This window comes from Stegodyphus dumicola, chromosome 1 (assembly GCF_044657685.1).
Source record: "Stegodyphus dumicola isolate Sdum_Otavi_A_Nest chromosome 1, ASM4465768v1".
NCBI lineage: Eukaryota > Metazoa > Arthropoda > Arachnida > Araneae > Eresidae > Stegodyphus > Stegodyphus dumicola.
In genome coordinates, this window is record NC_140768.1 from 81,921,577 (window position 1) to 81,944,235 (window position 22,659).

The window sequence follows — 22,659 nt, forward strand, 5'->3', positions numbered from 1 at the left end:
TATTTTAGTTTTATCACATTTTACGCATGGGTAGAACGATTATCCAGTACCTTAACAATTCAGATACCTTTTTCGTTTCCATTTTGAATCCTTAAATGAAAAATATCGATTCTTGTAATAACATACCTGTGTTGAGAGTAGGGCGGCTTGGATGTAGGAAAAGATAACTCTGGCCGTTCGGTGTGTTGGTGTCACAATGAAAACTACATACGTAACACCGAGGAGAGGAATCAGAACCAGCAAAGCTTTAGCTGCTTTCCTAAATGAAAAGTTATGTAATATAAAAATATAGAATATGCTAAATATGAATACAAAAAGTTATATTTAGGATAAAAAATTACTTCTCATTTTTTTTTTTTTTTTTTTTTTTGCATTTTAACAAGCTTTTTGCTACATATATGGATGAAAGGAGTTTAAAGATCAAAAGAAGCTTCGATTCACGTCTTGAAAGACTCAACACATTTTAAATCATCGCTTAGCTCAGAATCTTATGATGGATCATGAATGGATCTACCTATGTGTCATTCATTTGTCAGTATGAACTTACTAACTTTGAGTTATGCGTCATCCCATAGATTACACGTTTTTATTTATTGATTATTTAAAAAAATTAAGATAAATAAAGTTATTTTTTAATTTAAAATACACTCTCCTTCATGCGTTGTTAATTCTATAAAAGTTTCGCTGGAATTGTAACCTGTCAGAGCCTGGAGAACGTTTTCGTCGAGCTCTGCATATCCTCTATGAAAAGACTTGAGTTCTAAGCCTCATTCTTCGGCTTGGAACCACCGTTTCTAGAACCATCGTTGACGCTGGCTTACTCTTATTGCCTGATCCCCATATATTGTATCAATATTTCGAATAATAATTATCTAACTAAACTCTTAAAGCAAAGCACGCCGAATATGCTCTTTTGGCAGTTCCATATAGCTTTGAAAAAGAAACGAACTGATAAAACCGGATTGGACTCTTCAAAATTATCTCAGAGAATAAGAAAATGTAAAATGTCTACATGCTTTCATAGTAATTTGATGCAGGTAGTTTATCTAATACTCCTGGACCTTTTGTACATGCAAATGAAAAAAAGTATTATTTATGATACATCCCAATATAAAGATACATTACAAGAGCTGCAAGAAGCTAATGGAAGCCACCATCACTCTAATGGTCCTAATTTCGAATATATCACGTTTGAGATAGTCTTTGGGTCGAGTTAGATTACTTTGGATTATAGTGAAGTACGCTGAGACTATCTGCTTAACAGAATAGATGTCACCTTAGAGAAATGTCTAAGAGAAGCTGGCTCTCATTCACGTGAAATATAGAGAAAATCCTGAAAACATTATTTCAGCCAGCCCATTAACTGAGATTTGAATCCCAGTCAAAGTTTTAAAGTGGGGCCTTACCAATCGGCTGTTGATGGACCAGATTATCACTGAATTGCTTAGGAGCGTAAGCATGTTAAACGTGCAAGAAAGTTATGTTATATGAATGGTACATGTAAAAGAAACATGCAATAACCTCAGATAATATCCTTTCGAAGTGATCTTGATTTTAAGTAGGATGTGTATTTTAAGAGCTTTTAATTTTAAGCGACTTTTAAGTGCTCTTAATTTTAAGTGGATTATTCTATGCACGATTTCTGCCTCACACTCATATTTATCAGCAGTTTATTGACATGATCCATACAATAACAACAGAATGAAAAATTTCATAACGAAATGATAAACCAGTTTTCTTATCAGGATATTAAAATGTCCAGTTATAAGATATTCATTGAACTTCACATTTATAAATTTCATAAAATTTCAGATAGCACTTGAATATGGTTCAAATCTGTTCAATAAAACTATTTCCTTTTTTAAGCAACGATTCATTGGATCATAATTTTCTAGACCAGATGTGTATTACTTCCTGTATAGTTTGTTTGATATATTAGTTCAAAAGAGAAAACTTAAAGTCAGATCAGATGCGTATACTTACTGAAATGAAGTTCAATATTTACACATTACAAGCACCTGATACCTCTTAAAATTATAGTGTTATCTAGAGTAAAATCGCAAAAGAATCAGCAGTTACGGACAATGATGTGTTGCGAACAACGCTTTTATGTTACATAAGAATATTTATTGCGTAAGTTTTAAGTTACATTTTATAACAAAAACAACTGCAGTAAACTAAAGTTTCGAACAAAGTCTTCATTTCAGAACTGAAATATATACAGTTTTATATAAAAAGTATTACCCAAATGAATTAAGAACAATTTTTCTTAGTTATAAACTAGTAAAATACTGACAGCTCAAAAGCCAACTCTTTCTAACACAACTGAGAAAAAACAGGAATTCTTAACACTTTAACAAGTATAACAGTTTGAATAATGGTTCCATGTCTGACGTAATAAGTATTTGTGAAGCATACAGATAATGCTTCCATTGTAGCTGCATATCCTTGAAGGTGAGAAATGCATTGTTAGAAATCTATTTGGTATATACTGATGCAGCACTGAGGCCAAGATAATTATTCGATTAACCTTCAGCATACAACAAGGTTGGCGAATTTTGGAGATGGTAGCAGATGTGGGTTATTGTCCCCAAATGATAATGCGACCGCTGTTGAGATGGCAGTCTTAAACTTTTTGAAACTCGAGTTGTAACGAAATGTAATTGGCAACAGCAGTAATTAAATAGTTGCAAAGAATTTCATATAACAGAATAGTAATTATGTATTTTCTTTTACTTTCTTCCGAAAAAAACAGAATAGTAATTATGTATTTTCGTTTTTCCTTCATATATTTCTTTTTTCCTTTTTTGTTAATAGATAAAGTGTACAGTTATTACAAAACCCTGCATAAACCTATTTAGCAAGAATACTGCTAGTGTATTTATCAGAAGCCTGAAATTTTAAACTAAAAGTATATTAACACTGTTCTAGTAGTATTTAAAAATTTAAATTTTGATAGCAATTCGAAAGCTGATACTTAAATGAGAAAATTACAGTTTAGGAGTTACATTGTAGAAATAAGATTGAATTCTTCTTTAGTGATTTACTTTTGTACGCAATGTGATTACGTCTGCAATTTTAGTAAGATGTCTGCATGAAGTACACTGCTGGCAGTTTAACTTGCAACACCAGGAAGGAATGATTTGATGAACGTCAAAATCACAAGCAAGGAAGAAGTTCGAATATGCAAATGAATTAGTATTTCAGCGTATTTTAGACGACGCAGGAGGAAGAAATGACATCTGAAGCATTGCATAAAAGAAAAGTTGTGTAGCGGATTTCTCATTCGAAAAGCCCTTTATAAGGTACGAATTTTCTCAGAATATCGTGTTATGCCTCAATAATAAGAAGAAATGCTTACCAACAAGTGTTGGAATTCGATAGACGCAGAATTGTTGTCTTTTAAGAGTGTGGATTAATGTTTCGTGATATCGCCCATCGCATTGGTCGACATCCAATCTCTGTCAAGGGAATATAGAATCAGTGGGTTGCTGTGGGTCATACTGAGCGGCATTCAGGATCTCAACGCCCTTCCATGAATAACGCCCGAGAGGACAGACATATTGTGAGGTCAGCCCTGCAAAACCGTTCAACCACATAACGGACCATTAGTCAGGAAATGGACAAGTTTTCAGCACGCCCAGTATCCGTCAAAGTTTGCAGCGGCGTGGTCTATCAGCACGGTGACCATTATTTCGGCTTCCCTTGACAGTGCAGCATAGAGAGAGACGGCGACTCTGGTGCGCTTAATGACAACGCTGAATACAGGAATGGCAAAATGCAATCTTTTCAGACGAATCCCGGATCTGCGTGCAGTAGTATTCTGTTGGCCGTATGCGTGTCTGGAGGCTCCAAGTAGACCGCACATCGCCTGCTTGCATTCGATATTGGCATAGGGGCTGTGCATCTGATGTGATGATTTGGGCAGCACGCACATCTCTACTTCGGATCGAAAGAAATTTAAACGCAGATCGGTACATTTCTGACATCTTACGTCCAGTGGTTGTGGCCTATCTTCGACACTTGGTTCAAAAACGAGACCATTTTCCAAACAAGATAATGCAAGAACACTTGTTGTATGTCGTGTTCTTTCTCGATACACAGAGTATCGACAAATCTGCGTGGTCTCCAGATTTGTCCCCCATTGAAAATATCTGGTCATGGGTTGCTGAGAGACTGGCCCGCCATCCATCTCCAGCTTACACGGTTGATGAAGTGTGGCATAGACTTGAAGCAGCATGGAATGAGTTGCCCGTTTCTGTCATCCAAGCTCAGTTCGACTCCGTGCCTAACCGGATAAGGGCCGTTTTATTTGCCAGTGGTGGCAACTGTTTCTACTAATTTCTCTCAGTGGAATGCGACCCTATGTTCTATGGTAATTATTGTTCACCTGGATGAGTACTATCACCCCTCTTAATTTGTAAAAACAATTTAGAATCACTCTGTACATTGTGTAAAAACCCTGTACATTGGCAAAGTGAATTTCTTATTCGGAAATCTCACTTAAGTACTGGTTGTTTTTGTGTAAAGGTTGTGTTATGCTTTGAGTAAGATCGTGGGCTATCGAGACTGAGGTTTATCTTTTGTGATATTACTGCAGGTGTTCGTCAGGAGTTTTTTATCACTGTCAGGTTAATATGGAATCTATGGTCCAAAAGGATCATGCTGAACGCTATGCAGGATCTCAGGGGGGCCGACCCACTCGAGAGGAAGGACATTTTGTTTTCTCGGTCTTCGGGAATTGAACAGTCACGTCACTTACCCTAAGACGGGAGCATGGCTTTCGTGCAAGATAATAAGTGTTCGCACGCACAGGGCGATGACGTCTGCAGCGTCACAAACTGTCAGCACGGAGACTATTGTTGGTGCTTCCTTTGATGCTGTAGCAGAGACAGGCGTGCCGACAATGTTGCGATGAACGGCAACACTCTGCCAAATCACCTTTACAGAAGAATGCTGTTTTAGCATGCAGTATCATCATAGACATATCCGTGCGTGAAGGCAATGAAGGGAAAGAACGTTGCATCTTGCATTCGTCCTCGTAATATGGCTTCAACATCTGGAGTGCTAGTATAGAGGGCCTTTGGGTATACATTCCGATACCCTCTTGTTCGTACAGCAGGTAATGTGGACAGATGCCGTTACATATATGATGAGTTAAGTCCCTAGTCTGTGTACTATCTTCGAAGCCAGCATCACGCCCTTTTTCAACAAGATAATTCACGACTGTATATTGCCCGTGCTATTCTGACCTTCATCGATACAAAGGGCGTTTCGTTGTTGCCTCTGGACAGCACATTCTCTAGATGTCTCAAATGAGAACATCTGGTCATGAACTGCTGGGTAGCTCGCATGCCACTATTTGCCAATCATTACAATTCAGTACCATGTATGTCAACCAAGCTTATTTCGCCTTAATGTTCAGCCAGATTACACAGCCTTAGTTGTTTGCTGAGATGGAAGCTCTGTGTACTGAATTCTGCACGCTGCGTACTCTAAAACTACCTTCATATTAAATTATATCTTCCTTGTATTATGAAGTATATATACAATAAATATGATTCTGCTATTTGCCTTCCTGCTATAATAATTTGAATGGCTAACACAGTATCAAGGTCAAATCATCTGTAACGCAAAGTGCATTAAATACTAGAAGTTTGCATTATTGCTTTGTGTAAATTAATACTTTTAAAACTGTTAACTATTCTAGGCCGCAGAGGCTTAGTAAAATTATTATTGTGCACCTTGAGTCAAGAAATTATGCGGATTTACAAAATTTACCTATCGATAACTACTAGAATTTTGTTTTCCCAATACAAAATTCCATTGGGGCTCTAGCGATCATATATCGTGTAATGGTCCTAGGATCAATGGGCATAGATGAGATGAGAACATAGAGATGAGAACATATTGAATCACATAGATGAGAACATATTGAACCACATAGATGAGAACATATTGAACCACATAGATGAGAACTCTAAGTATATGGTGGATTATTTCTCTCATCTTCACCTGCACGTATTGGCACTCAAAAGAAAATAAAGAAATGATCAAAACTGGAATGCGATGCCACTCTGAGCTCTTCGACTTTAAGTACATTCACGCCAATAGGATCAATTTAAAGGAAAACCGATCATATGGTTATATTATATTCGTGTCATCCATTTATGACGTATGGCACCTATTTTCTGCGGTTCTGCTCTCCCACGGTGCAATTGAGGGTGTGTAATTGACGATAAAATCTTAAAATAAAAAAACGTATTCCAAGCTCATTTTAAAAGCGAAAACAGAGAAACATAAACTATTTCTTTTACAATATTTCTAGAGAAGAGGGTATGATAAAATGCGTTAACCGTTTAGGTGTCTTAAATTCGAAAAGGATAGTAAAGGTAACAGCAGATTGCTTACTTAAAACACAGTATGCTTATTTTAATGTCAAGCTAGATATTAGCTCTATATTAAAGGGTGTTCGCAAATGGTGGGAATAATTTTAGTAAGTAATTATACGAAATGTAGGACAAATATCGAAACCATCTGAAAGGACAATCTCAGCGACCGCCTCTATGAGCGGGTAAGTTCATTTACAGTATACTGGATAGCATAAAATCTATACAGTCAGTAGACTGAAGGTATAGGTGGAAATATATTGGATAAAACTATTAAACTTTGTAGATATCTTCACGGATACAGTTTCCGGGATTAAATGAAATACATGCTTTTCTTGCAGAGCTACATTAAACGTATTTTTCCCACGTAATGTTCAAAAATTAAAAAATAGTACAAGCTTTCATCATATTCCTAAAAATAATACTAGAAAATGATAAGAGCTAGATCATTACGTGAACATTTAACGAGTTACATATGGTTCCTATGCTTAATGTTTGCACGTGAAAGTGGTATAAAAATTAGTTTTTTTCTTTCAGACGTTATCCATTTGATGCTGATATCAGTTTCTTTCCTTACATAATAAATTAGTGCATAATTACCATTGATTTTAAGCGCATTGTATAAAATGAAACTAATTTCAGTTTGTGTTTGTGCTTTCATCTGAAGAGCAATTTAAAATTATGAAACTATCAGCAACGATACAGTATAGTGAGTGTTACAACAGGATTAATCTAACTGATTATTCCTGCCAAATAAAACATCATACTTACTTAATATGATAATTTGACACAGGTTTCTTATTTGCCGCTAATCGGGCCCTAACGAAAGAATATTTAGAAAAAGGATATTGCAACAAAGGAAAAAAAAGAAACTAAGGAAAAACTGAAAATTGCTTAATTAAACATGCTTAAGTTCACAAATATTAAGATACATAAATAATGAATAGAAACACATAAAAACATTTGAAGAAAGATTACGAAAAAAAAAATAAAAAATGTGTATAATTTATGAAAGGTTTTTAATGACTATATGCAGACATTTTGAAAAAAAAATACAGTTTAATACTTTATAGCATATAGTTAGTATTTAATTTCTTTTTCATCAGAGAAGGCGGAAAAACTTACATTAGATAATTTTTGTTGAGGTAGAAGTTCATCTTAAACATTCACAACAATCAAAATGATTTTCTTTTAGAGCCCAGAAATTTTTGGCATTCAGTTTTATATCTATTTATTCAAAGAGTGCAGGGAGAGTGCACGTTTCTTAACTAATTTAATTAAGAGTTAGTAACTTCATAATAATAAAGGAAAATTAAAACTCAATACAGAGTTGAAAAAGCAAAAAAAAAGTCACAGAAAAAACTGCACATGCATGTACTGGAAGTTATTTTCTCCTTAATAATATAAAGCATAATTTGATCTGAAATCAAGGATTCATTTTAATCGCATATAAACATATTTTGAGTTAAATATCGAAAATGACATCAAATGAAATATTTTGTTTCGGATTAAAAAGAAACAAAATACTGATATTAAAACGCACATATTTTTCGCTTTTTTAATACAATGAACTTCTAACGGAAGAACGACCGGAGTACATTTTAGATACTTTAATTAACAAACTCCTTTAAAAGTTCTCTATTTTTCTATCAGTTTTATTCTCTTTTAGTGATTTTTAACAAATTTTGTATGTTAAAATATAGAAAAAGTATATGAGGTCTAATTACAAGTCAAGTTGACTATATGTGAAATCGTTGTAATCAAAATATTATTTTACTATACATTAAAAACAGAAAAGTTTTCAGTTAGTTTGCTTTGAAATACGCATACTTATATTTAGAGAAATATTTGTTAGTTGCATATTTCCTATTCCAAACTTAGTGATTCCATGAACCATATTATTACTTCAATAAGACTTATTAATACCTTTAATGATTATCTGAGCCAAATTATTATTCCAGTTACACATTCTTTCAAGTATATTGCTGAATGCTTTAATTATATTTGTTCGGGGTATTTTATTTGCTTTTCTAGCGCAGTGCATTTAATCGATTTTTAACTTTATTTTATTGCTGTGAAAAGATCAATGCCAACAGCAAGGAAAAGAGACTTCGTAGAAAGGTATTGATTACAAATGGAGTTTTGGAAGAAATAGCTGATACCAGAATTACCAGCTGGCAGACAGATGAAGAATACAAAAACGTTCTTGAACTTTGGGGTAAATTATGATTGTAAGATTTACCTACTTTTTCCAGTAGTGCCGAATAATTACATTTTATAAGAGCACAAGGTAGAAAGTAATCTATGAATGCCTTTTTCAAGCAGGTACTCTGTAAAACGCATTGTAGAAAACTTACAAAGTGATAAAAGGTGCAGAAATTAATTTTTAAGTAACTGATTTGTTGATTCAAAAATCTTTTGGATCTTTGGTAGGTAGAAACATGTAAACATTGAAGTAATTTGAATAAAGAAGCTATAAATGGTCTTTCTGGAATGAAATGTTTCATAAATGTTATTATGTTTTCAGTAAGTGGAACAAAAGAAATTAGACTTCACTTCATATAGTCAAGTCTTTGGGATTTGAATTTTTTGCAAGAATTCATAAACAAAGTTATATTTTTTGAAGTAACAAAACTCCCTATGTTGAATCCTAAATCGACATGTTTAACTCTGAACAGAAAGACTGAGTTATTTCCAAAATTTATAACTGTTTCCTTAGAATCTAAATACGAAACAGCCACCCATAGTTCCAGATGAATTTAGTCTTTTGGAGAAGTTCTCGCCTTCTAAAGCTGATATTTGAATGTTGGTTTGAACCAATATTTATTCATGTTGTCAGAACTGCTTATCACCTTTAGAAGCGATCTTCGCAGGGTCAGGATTGGTACTAGTGGGCACATTGCATTTTGTTCCTAGACTGATAAAAATATGACGATTGATGAACAACTATTTCTTAACATAATATTTGCTGATAACATAAGTTATTGCATGCAAACTAAGTAATGGAAGACAAAATTATAGATTTACTATAAATAACAAACTAAAAATCAAGTAATAAATTGCTTACTACACCTATGGAAAAGATGAAGCATAATCTTCCTTGCCTTTTCCAGTTTTTCGATTTTAATCCGACTGATTTAAAATCCGACTGAGGTTTACATTCGCAGTAATACGCTAATTACGAGGTTTAAGTGTTCCATACTTTTTAATCAAAATTTATTCTGTGGTAGAAACATTTTATAATGGTAATGAACAATACCACCGAATAATATCACAGATATTCAAGAATATCTTTGAGCCTTTAGAAATTTAAAAAGTAGAAGTTTCTGCATACTAGTCTTTTGGGAAATAATTAAATCACAGAAATTTTAAAGTTTACTTTTTAATGGAAAAATCACACTAACCAGTCTTTAAAAACAAAAATTTTCATACTATTCTGGATAACGGCTGTCATAATGGTACTGAAAGAATAAACTAAGAAGTTATTTGACAAGAAATGCAGTAGTTTCCATCTTAAAATCACTTGCTATTAACTCAAAACAAAAGCTCATTAAAAACATTTCATACACTTTTTATCGTCGTAAGACAGGATTTTATTCATAACTCCTTAAAATATTAAAAAACTTTAAAAAAAATCTAAAAGCTTTCACATTTTATACTACGCCCAAATGGGCGCTTTTCTCATTTACATATACATACACGTTTCGAGAGCACTTGGACTAAAAATATTTAAAAACAGCATATTTTTAGAATTCCCGATACACATTCTCGCGTGCGTGAGATAAAAAGCATTTTATTCCCTACAGTGTTGCTACTGCTCGCCTTGAAATCGTTGAGTTTCTTAATAAAAAGTTCGTTAAAGTTTAAAAATATGAAACAGATAATAAAACAAATTCAAAAGTCAAGATTCGGGCTTACAGATGCCCATATTCTGGTGCAGAACTAAGTTATTCAAAATTTGGTGGCTTTAGTTATCGTTGTTTTTTCACAATGAGAGAAACATACTTACATTCATGTAGATTCTTCGTTGTTTAATTTCTTTAAATATAACATAGGGGGATAATATTTCGTGGCAGATACAGCCGTTTCGAGTGATTCGACGCAAAATGCCGTTTCGAGATTAATAGCTCTTCTGAGCTAACGCTCCTTTGGACTAAAAATCATATAAAATAAACTATTGTTTCTTCTTCTTCTTTTTTTTTTTTTTTTGAAATTTTTCAATATTAGTTCATGTACAGAAAAAATATAGAAGCTCACTAGAGAATGGTTTACAAAAAGCATATTTAGAAATAGAAAAAGAGAAACAGTTTAGTTTATACAAAAATAATGATAACCGTAATCAAAATCTTCGTTCAGTAATCATCATAAAATATTTATATTTTAGAAATTACTATGATTGATCCTAAAGGAAAAGTTCTGGTCATAAAACTTAACAAGAATTGAGATTTCTCTAGACTGAGAACAACAGAATAAATAAATATAACAATAGAATAAGATAATGAAATAATTGAGAATAAGGGAAATAACTAGCAATAATTTACATTAAATTAATTAAAAGACAAGTGATGATTTCTGTAAACTAAAACACCAGCGGATTAAGGAAAAGGGGATCCACCTTCCTTGAATTTTGGAAGCGAACATCATCAGGCTAAACCTACTGTTTTTTTTAATTAATTAATGATTAGGAAGGCCCTTGGTTATTGAGTTTCTTACGACTAAAACTTCAGTGATTTCATAAACCGGCATCTGAACTACATTGAGACAAGATCTCACAAAAATGTAATAACTATGGTTCACAACAAAATGATCAGAAGGAAACTGCACTTTTCCTCCTTAATTTATGGTTACTTTTTATCTATTTAAATTATATGTGGATAGTCAGAATTTTATCTAAAATTTTCTGATTTATGAGGTCTAAAATTATATAAAAAATACACACAGTTGACTTCACTGAAAAATTAGCGTATTATATGGCGACTTAAGATAAAAAACAAAAATGTGGAATAGTTAATGATGTATTGTGAATTAAAGATACGCTATAGAAAAAGTATCTTACCTGTATTGCTTCGACTCTGCACTCGTAGCTGCTCTGAGTTTCGTAATGAGCACCCACATAATTCTTCCAAGGAAATAGATATTGAGCTATAGGGAGAAATATAATTTTAAAATGCATTAATAAAGTTATTCATAATATAAAACCAAATTCTCTTCATACACTGATTCTGCTATTTAGAAAGTCGTTTAAATGAATTAACATTCATAATCTTGCATCTTCGAACTTTAAAAAGGTATTCCAATCTAAAATATTTTTCCATAGGTAACCTTAATACAAATATTAATAAAGCATTCCTCCTATTGCCTATAGATGGCAGCACCATACACATTGGAAAATTTTTGGTATTCCTAAACTTGCTAAGTAATTTCAGAACGAACATTAAGAAAAAAAAAGTACGCGATTTTAAGATGATTGCATCTTGCACAGAAACAGATGTCTCGAGACAAATTCAAACTATCAATTAAATTTAATTTGGACTTCGACAAAGCAGGCAAGAAATAATTTTTCATTTAGTTTTCTGAGAAGTTTTTGGAAAAGATAATATTAACACTAGAAAGAATGGAGTTTTATATATTAGTATTTTTAATCTATTTATTTGCTTTAATTTTTATACGATTAGGTAAGACTAATGTTTGTAAAACATACCATCGAAGCAATTTGCTGCTCATGTTACACTGTCAGAAATTTTCTTTGTTTGTCTTCTAATAACATTGCATTAATAACATTTAATTTACATTAACTTTTAATAACATTAATAATTTTTAATGCCATAGTGCTGTTTTTACTGGTATAAATAGGAATTTTTGTCGTCTAAAATTAAAAAGCAGACTTTTTGATACATAAGCGAGACCAAAAGCATTCTCATTGCCTGTTGGTAGATATGGCAGAAACAGAGCTTAACTGCCGCTTAGTCTTTCTCCAGTGTACAGCTCAGCCTTCAAAACTGCAGCTGTGGCGCAAACAATCAAAGAGAGAAGGATCACCGTTTGCATCGAGAGACGTGTGTGAGATCCGATGAGCTATAGACAAATGCTGCGTAAAATCGACATTAATATACAGCTGATACTAGTTACCGGTACACGATTTACATGATAAAATAAAAAATTTCGAAAGGAATATAATAATGTAGATTAAGTCATATTTGTCTCCTGCACAGAATTGTCACCGGCATAATATCGATACTACATTGAACCGACACCGTGGTATAACTGACACTAGTTACTAGCGTATTACCAATATGATAAAATAGAAATTTAGATAATGATGTAATAAAGAGTAAGAGGATTAATGCCCATTTGTCATCGGCATATCATCGACATAGCGTAAGAATGACACGGCGTGCAATAGACATTGCATAATATAGCCAAAATCTATAATAAACAACAGCACATAATAAAGGAGAAAAACATTTGATTAAATTTTTGTTTTTTAAGGTACCAGCATAAGGATGCCTCTAGAAAGGACAAATACCGGTACAGAAATGACATCGGCATAGAGTCAAAAGCAATTTCTAAGTGCCTTGCCGATTCTATGCCAGTAAAGAAGTTGTTGGTTCTATGTAGTGTCCGTTCTGTGCTGCCGGATTTGTGAGAATGGATTAGGGTTGAGACCTGACTGTCGTTTTCTAAGATGAGCAAAAGCATTAGAAATAACAAAAAAAGTGGTGTTATTTGCCATGCTTGATCTCAGGCCGACTTCAGTATTTTCGGCGCCCCAAACGGCCATTCACACTAGGATTTACCTGCGCTAACGGAGTCGGTTCGGAGTTGCTCCATTACACCTGAAGTTCAGATTTTTGAACTCTCTCCGCTATGAAGAAAAACTGGGTTTGGAGCAGCGTCGGTGGGATCAGATGTCAACATTATGTCAGATAAACCCCAGTGTGAACAGCCCTTAAGCGATCAGAAGAGTTAGCACTCTGTACAAATAAAAAATGTAAATTATTCAAAGCAAAATATGCCTTTATTTAGTTGCTGTGTATAGGAAGAACTCAAGTAACGTTGTCACAAACATTGCTTATCCTTTTAGCTAATCTTTGATTCCATCTTTAAAGTAATGTAATTAAATAATATTTATTCATTAATTTCATTTATTGAATTTTTAAAACTAGCTCAGTAAACGAAATTTTTCTGGTGAAATATCTTTGCATATTTCATTACCTGGCAGATATATTGCCTACACGTTGCGTACTGTGTTTAGGTTAATTTGTTTTCAGAGAAGAATGATGTGAACTGTCGAATAAAATCTATACTCTAGTTTGATAACTAAATACCTCAATCATTTAATTTAAATATCATTTAGTAATCCAAACATTTCATTATCAATAGTTGAAATTATTCAATAGTAAAGTTAATAATGACTATATTCGATAATAATGAATAAATTAGAGTTCTTGCAGCTCCCGTATAACATTATTATCACGAATCATTTCAAAATGTGGGGCTTTTAAAAGATAAAGAAAATGCCTAATAATATCGAAACAGCGTTAATTGAAGTCTCAATGCATCTTTACAATGAGGACTATACGGAGTAAAATTTATCACAATGCAATCAGTTTAATATAAAAATTCAGTTCAAAATTCAATAACGCCTACTAACTCTAAACAGAGTTAACGTAGTGAAATCAATTACAGCGAATTTTGAATTCGCTGAAGGGGCGAGGTTTCAGTTTTAATAACTCAGAGTTAATACATTACAGTAAACCTTGTCGAACGCGGACTTGCGGAACATGATTTTGTGAATACGCGTTTCTCAATTGTCTCCATTCAATTTCTCCAACGCGAGAACTTCAGTTAGACACGTAGAGTGCAGAGCATCAGCCGCATTGTGATAGTCTTCTTTAATGACTGATTTGAAAATTCATTTATTAAAAAAGTCGAATATTACTAAAATTATTAAAAAGTCGAATATTATTAAAAGTAAAACATGAGCTTTAACGCTCTCTTAATTCTTGATTACTCTCCTGGACACAGAAATGAAACTCTCACAATAATTGCACCTAAATGTAGAGGTTTTATTCCTTCCACTGAACTCCACTTTCTTTATCTAATCAATAAATCATCAAGGAATCCAAAAAAAAAAAAAAAAAAAAAAAAAAAAAATCGAAGTATATGCTGTAAAGCATGTTTACGTTTCTGAAAATAACGTACTAGAAGACGGAAAGCACGACTCACTAATGGTTTTTGGGAAGCAATTTAACATAGGAAACTACTACATAGAAATAATTAAGCTCACATGGGAATGTGGTAATTTAATGGAAATCAAAATCTTTTATATAACAGATTCCTCTAAATAAAATATGTGTTCGTAAAATCGGTTCGGAAAATAAGTTAATAAATATGGATGGTGTTAAAAAACATGAATCTTTTGGGATGAAAGTAATAGTTTGCGAATATACACATTCATGTCTCTACATATCAATTTACTAATATTATCTGAAAAAGTTTCTCTAGAGCGCTGTTACATCCGATATATATCAAATTAATTTATGTTCTAGTCTGCAGTACGTCTCAAATAGCTCACGTCGTAATAACTTGAGTTATATACCATATAACCTCGAGGATTTCAAATCTAAGGCTATAGCAGATATGTATAATGCACTCAAAGGCTTCAATTTCTAGAATCCAGCTCAAGGCTGAGAAAAATTTCTTCTTTTTCATAAGTTACAAATGTGCCACAAAGTGGGAAAAACTGTAATCCAGGGGATAAAAGGTTAACCCCCACTTCATCCATCCTGAACATGGAGAGTTTGCAGGTTTTTAACATTAAGGGAATTAACGTGAGGATACGCTATAATACATCTTAAGTTTAAACTCCGCGTCATATGCTTGCATTTGACAACCTGGAGTGATTTATGCTGGCTTACCCAGCGACATTTAATTCCTTATTGCAATCCCAAAGGCAGCTCTCAAACATGGATTGTTTGTTTTATGTAGTCTAGCTTGGAAAGAGATTTTTATCTAAACGGATTTATTTTTTAAACCTTACCATATCATCAAATCGCCTACTGTTAATTCGGAAACTGTCTATTGTTAGGAATTCATAAAATAGTGATGGATTTTTATCTAATTTTAAACTACAGGGTGATTATAATTAAAGTTTAAGTTTCAAAACGCTATAGAAAAAGAACCACTCATGAAAATGACGCCAAATTTGAAAGGAATGTTATTGAAGAAGGCGGAAAGCGTATGGCAGAAGAAAAAATTTAGTTTCAAAAGTTAGCAACAGATCGCGCTGCAAGCGGAAGAAGACAAATTAAAATGTTAGTTAAATTTCAGTGTTATAAAGCCGTCAGGTACCAGGCTGTTCCTCATTTCGCGTCTCAGACGTTCGCCATGGGTGTTTCACTGCAGGACCGCGCTCTGCTGGTAAAGCTGTATTACAAGAATGATGATTGTGCAAGAGTAGCTCTGCAAAAATTCAGGACACTGAAGGGTATAAAAGAAAGCATTGGTCCAATGAGTGTCGTAGGTCTAAAGAAAATGATGCAAAAATTCGAAACGATAGGTTCGTTTGATGTGCAATCTGGTAGAGGGAGAAAACGAGTGCATTCGACGGTAGTTGAAGAAGTGGCCACAGCATTACAGGAGGGGTCGGCCGGTGGTGTGCAACCGTGCAGTGCACGAGGAATTGAACGAACATTGGACAGGCCTACGAGCACGGTGCTGAAAATTGTACGAAACATCCTGCAATGCTATCCGTACAAAATTGGCCATGTGCAGGAGTTGCTTCCGCCTGACCTGACAGCTAGGGAGACGTTTGCGTTAGAATTCCTGGCTCGCATGGAAGTGGATAATGAATGGCCGTGGAAAATTTTGTGGAGAGATGAAGCCCATTTCCATCTGACAGGATACGTGAATACCCAGAATTGTCGAATATGGGCAACAGAAAATCCACTGGCAACGCACCCCGTACCACTTCATCCTGAAAAGGTCACGGTATGGTGAGGCTTTACGGCATCATTTATCCTAAAACCATATTTTTTCGAACAGACGGGTGCTTCCGGTCCTGTTACTGCAACCGTCACTGGTCAGAGGTATGCGTCTCTTTTGCGCAACCACGTGATTCCAGCTCTGCAACAGCGTGGATGTGTGGATGCAATCATTTTTATGCAAGATGGCGCTCCTCCGCACATTGCACATCCCGTGAAGCAGCTGCTGAGGCGCCATTTCGGAAATGCTCGAATTATCGGCCGTCATTTCCCTACAGCCTGGCCGTCCCGATCGCCTGATCTTACTCCGTGTGATTTCTGGCTGTGGGGATATCTGAAGGATGTTGTGTTCCGTGCTCCAATTGCAAATTTAGCGGAATTAAAGGCACGCATTTCGCAACACATTCTGAACATCCCCCCGGAGACACTGCGATCCGTTGTGGAACATGCTGTTTGTCGCTTTCAACTTGTTGCACACAACACCATATTGAACATGTTTTGTGCCAGTCTCGCGACAGTTCAGAACTTCTTTGATGAATGGTTCTTATGCGGTATGTCGCCGCAAAACTCTTGAAACCGATTTGTCCCTTTCGATGTGATATGTACAGTCATGCAAATAAAATTATTCAACAATTCTAATTTGTCAATGCATTTTAATGTGTAACTTCCACCTTAGCCATTGTTTTACGAATCGCTTCTCGTTTCTCGTCGTGATTTTGCCGCTTACAGCGCCATCTGTTGCTAACTTTTGAAACTAAATTTTTTCTTCTGCCATACGCTTTCCGCCTTCTTCAATAACATTCCTTTCAAATTTCACATCATTTTCATCAGTGGTTCTTTTTTATAGCGTTTTGAAACTTAAACTTTAATTATAATCACCCTGTATATCTATTGATAACTGTTAGGAGATTAAAAAATAATGAATTGCTAAATCGATCGAATTTATATAGTAGGCGTGAGATGATTAAATATTTGCTAAATGAAATTAATTCAATTTTTAGCCAAAAAAGGCTTTAATCTCGAAACAGGAATTTGTGCTTTTATCCTATATGCGTCTTTTCATTTATCATTCGTGTCTGTTGTCATTCGGGAAAACCTAAGATATTATTCTTTCATAACCAAGAATACAACAAAGTATTACATATATAAATTGTTTTGTAATATTCTCACTAGTGTATTTCTCAGTTACTGTAGAAAGTGACGAATCTTAAGAAATAGTAGTCAGCGAATAATCGCTTAAGCTTGTGTAACAAGAAACAACAAGATGGAAGGGTAACTAACCCTTTATTATTCCAGTAAGATTTAAAAAAAAACTACGTCTTGGAGTGTACAATAAAAGCCGACACTTGGGCTTGAACTTAAGAGACTAAGAATTAAACTAAAACTAAGATTAACTAAAGAAATATAGCCGAAGCTATCAAGATTCTAATCGAGTTGGCCCGTCAACTCTATTTGACTACGAAGCTTATAAGGGGCCTGAGTACGGCCGAGCGTAATAACAGTTTTGAGAGAGAGGGTAGCCAAAAGGCAGACGCCCGCAAATCAGAAATTCTGATTTTCACTAACTCTGTAAGTAGACTTTGTGGTTTAAATACCGCTTCTCCTCATTAAGTATTCGGAATGATTCCAAAACTACGTTCTGGCCGGAAGTAGTAAGTTGAAGTTAAGAATTTGACAGGAAAAAAGCTTTAACTTAAAATTTAACTGTTAATAAAATTAACATAATCCTTACAGCTTTACTAATAAGTTATGAACATTTTCCTTTGAGTAGAATATATGAAGAATCTTCAAAATGAGCAACGAAACGTTAAGATTTTATTAAAAAGTAAAAAGATCTGTGCAACAGTGAGTGAGTGAGCGCCACCAAGGAAGACCACTGACCTGCCCTTAGCCTCACAGTGTGTTATCTTACTGGCAGAAACCATTTACTCTCTGCTTCACCTTGCTCCGGGAACGCAGCCGAATAGACAGCTAAGACCTTCATAAACACGTAAGCTTGGATGTTAACATGTAAGCTTGATATGCATGTAAGCTTAAACGTTGTTGTTAGGGGAAAGAGTATTCTGTTAGGAACTACTTAAAAGAATACTCTTTCCCCGAACAACAATATCCAAGCTTACATGTAGACTTTATGAGGCTCTTAGCCGTCGATTCGGCTGCGTTCCCAGAACAGTTGCCTGAATTTGTGCTGACAGGAAGCAAACATCATATTCCTTGAATCATTTGTATGATATGTAATAAAAATTAAAGTACAACCTCCGTCCTTCCATGCAACATTAGGCCTTTAAATAAGCAAAATTTTCTATACTGAGTATTTTTCACATAAGAAATGATTGAAAAACCAAAAAGTAGTTATATATTAGCATTGGGATGCGAACCAAATTTAATAAATAAGGAAATGGTAGAAAAATTAATAAAAAATGTAGAAAAATATAAATTATTTTTCGTAATAAGATAAGAATGTTTTTCGTTTGATTAGAAAGAAGTCAGAAGTATAAAACTGGCAAACTCTGGTCAGCCTTTAAGAGTCTGCTAAACACGTATTAAACACTTCTGTTAGTAAGATTCGACTTGAAATTACACAGATAGAAGGAAACATGACCTTTTTGAAATACTCTCTTGTACACTATTTACTATGTAACGAAATAAGTTAAATATAATTATGATCTACCAGAGCAATGCAGTGATTATATATAATTAAGTGTTCATTTCGAATGTGATAAAGAAGTTATTTACGAGTCAAAGAGAAATATTTTATAAAAGAATAATTATTATCCTCCTAGTAATCTAAATTAAAGGACAACTTATGTTTTGTATGAAAAAAATTGGTATTTTCTTAGATAAGTTTCTTATGATTATTAGTATAATATATTTCTAAAGTCTATGGCAATGCAAGTCAGTGATCATACACAAATGGTTCAAAGTCCGCATGAAGAGGTTACAATCTCCATTATCATGATATGAATATAGTGTGAGAGAAATATAATCTACCATGGTAAGATATTAAGATAAATTCCATTTCCTTTCAAGCTGAAATTTCCAAATACGTAAAGTAACATTTTCCCCCAAATCCTTGGAAAGCAAAGCAAAAGGAAAAAGTAGTTATAGAAGAATAACCTGAAAATTTGGATGGTTAGCAGTGGTAGCAATGTAAAAAGAGATTAACATTCTAAGTGTCCAAAAGTTATCCATAAGAAATGTCCCCAAAAATCTTTTTCTGAAAACGTAATGATATTACAGTTATTCGCAAATGAATTCTGGGAAACTGAAAATTTTAAGATTTGTGCTTAAAAATTTATTTGGAATGAAATAAAGAAAGATTAAAATATTAAGAATGAGTAATTAAAAGATTAATAATGAAGAATTCATATGGGCCATCTTTATCGATAATGTCTACTTTAATAAATCATATTTAACATTATAACAGCTCTTTAGGACTATCTTTAAAATCTGAGCCCTTTCGGATTTTTTTTAATGTTTTAATCTTTTATTTTATTTTATTTTAGTCTTGAAAATAGACATAAGATTAGTCCATTATCTTTTACATTGAAATGCAGTGAATATGGTGTAAGTCTTTCTAGTATTAGACACCATAGTCCTATGTAAATACAGCTACTCGTGTTATTTTGTGTTGTAAGATATTTACATCAGCTTGTGGTTTAATCGTTATAATCAACACTTCAGTGGCTTTCTTTACGTAAAAAGAAATCAATAATATTTTTAGAGATATATTTCAATGAGTTGATATAATTTCATTTTAATAACTCTTAGAAATGTAAATTGTACTCGAATTCTACTGCTAAAACTTTAGAGTAAAAATTGCATTTTGATTGCATAATGTTTAATTTTAATATATAATACTTAAGGTATATAAATTATTCATGCATTTCATAACATTAATTTTACTGTTATAGCCCTAGCAATGTATTAGTTAAATTCCAAGAAACAATTTAAAATAAAATATTTGAAAGACTCATTTTAAGATGGCATTTTTTAATCCAAAAGTATATTCAATTGATGACGCGTCCGTAAAAGTTTCATTTCGTAATTAGCGAAGTTCTCACATTCATTTCATCGAAACAAGCTCTTGAAAAAGGTCAAAACTTAAATGAATATCCCATTTTTATCTAAATTAAAGTAATTCTTTGTCAAGCACAGGATTTAATTCTCGAAATAATAAAGTCTAAAAATTTAATTCAGGCACTTAAATTATGTATTCTTATATATTTCAATAGAAATTTGCTATTAAGGTTTAATCATGCGTTGCTACGAGAATTATTTTTAAAAATACTTAACCTATTATTTCTACTAGAGATAATTTTTACAGCTATCCTAGTGCTATAAAATAAAAATTTTCAAACAAAATTTTATTTACCCATTATACAGCAACGAACTAAAAAAAAGAGATATGATTAAAATTTCGGGGGCCTTTTAAAATTTGGAGTTATTACTTCCTTTAGAAGAATTATGAAAGTTACTAGCTGTGTCGGCCTTCTATCATAAATATTCATAAATAGATACTGACGTTTTATGAGGCGTGCCTGAATTAAGTTTGTTGACATTTTAGAAGTTTATTAAAAGTATTTTGTTTGTTCAAAACTAACGTGACGTATACCATGGTGATAGAATGTCAGTTAACATGTGCAGTTTCGAAGTATTTAATGGATTACAAGTCAAGATACGAAAATAAAATAGTTAGTTTGATTGCTTCTCAGCCTTCTGGCTAAGATTAAAGCATAATTTGTTTAAGACACGGCTGCGGAATATATTCGTAGTAAAAGACCAACCATATTTTAGTTAGCGAAAATTCTGTTAGGCCTACGAGATGAACATTTAATCTATAAAAATATATATTGTGCGCATAAATTTTAGTTTTATTTACATTTTTAACTGCTGCCTACTACAGCACCTAACATGATTCTTGTTTCAAGAATTTAAAATTAAACAATATATCATATATTTACAAAGATTATAACAACTCTCACTGTAGTACAATATAAGTAAAGATAATCAAAGACAATATTTTGCACGAGTTTACCCATACACTGAACTAAAACGACGTTAAACATTGCTCTAATTAACTTTTCAAATAAATTTCTTTCAATGAAATTTTAAAACTTTGATAAATTTGTGTCACGAATTAAAATTTTGATTCATGACCATATTTATAACAAAGCAAGATAAAATTTACGAGAGAACTGATGCATACACGGGTATTTAAAAGCAATTTCGATACTTAAAGATGAATTTTCTCCTGTTAAATATAAAATTGAGATTGATATTTAATTAGAAGGATGTTAATTCAGTCTTATGTTCAGGTATATTAATGATATGTTATAAGGTATTTCTCCCACCTTCTTAGCATGCCTTCGTGGTGTACTGATCAGCACGCTGAGCGCGTATTCCAGAGGCCCGTGGTTCGATTCCCGGAGACGGCGTTGCTCATTTTTTATATCTCTTGCTTCCAAAAAATTACTAATGTCTCTACAGTGGGGTGCCCTCGCCGGAAATCGAGCCACGGACCTCTGGAAAACGCGCCCAGCCTGCTGATCATTACACTACGAAGGCATGCTAAGAAGGCGGAAGAAATACTTTATAATGTGACCTTAGGCAAAACCAATGGAAAACCAATAATAATTGAGTGTTAATTTTAGCTCTTTGTTTGATAACTAGCAGCTTCAACAGGCTGGCTGTATGAAATTTTCTCTAGGTCTTTAGGTGTATGACTAAAATACAAGGCAAATTGTTTCTATAAATGTCACCAATTTAAGGCGGATGAAGCTCTCGAGGGCTTCAAAATGTGGCTTAAAATTATTTTATTTAGTTATTTTATTTTTAAAACTAGCTTCATGTAATTTTTAGTTTGGTGCTGTGAAACCAAATTGAAAGCGAATATTGCTTTTGAGACCTCACAGTACGATTTCTACTTGCATATTTGAGGCTATTTTAACGTTTGCTATTATTTTGAGAATTATATTTAATTTTATATTCATTTTTGTATACAAGCAGCTATATCTTCTCAGCACTGAATATCACATTTTGCATCATTACCTCTATCTAATATATGATTAATATACTATTTTGTATATTTTGCATTTTTTGTTATAGACAGGGTAGCTAATTTACTGGGGTAGTAACTTATCAGCTTTCTCAGTCCAGCTGGCAGATTTATCTGTTTTTAGAATAACCTGAATAGATGTTTTTTAGTACTGGAACGAGAGAGAGGCTTAAATAATCATCAAGGGTTATCTAAATATATTCGACAATAATTTAAATTATAACAC

General features: G+C 33.4%; 1 protein-coding gene across 3 annotated transcripts in view; it reads right to left on the reverse strand.

Annotated features, from left to right (window-relative positions):
• The window catches only part of LOC118195921 (diuretic hormone receptor-like), a 693,583-nt gene that overhangs the window by 14,687 nt on the left and 656,237 nt on the right, over positions 1-22,659 (reverse strand). For 2 of the 3 annotated variants that reach the window (XM_085817020.1, XM_085817021.1), the window contains 3 exons: positions 11,446-11,531; positions 7,161-7,208; positions 127-259 (listed from right to left, as the gene is read on the reverse strand). In XM_085817020.1, the coding sequence (XP_085673146.1) occupies positions 127-259; positions 7,161-7,208; positions 11,446-11,531 (267 nt within the window). The remainder of the gene's footprint in view (positions 1-126; positions 260-7,160; positions 7,209-11,445; positions 11,532-22,659) is intronic. The other variant, XM_085817027.1, reaches the window with a different exon arrangement.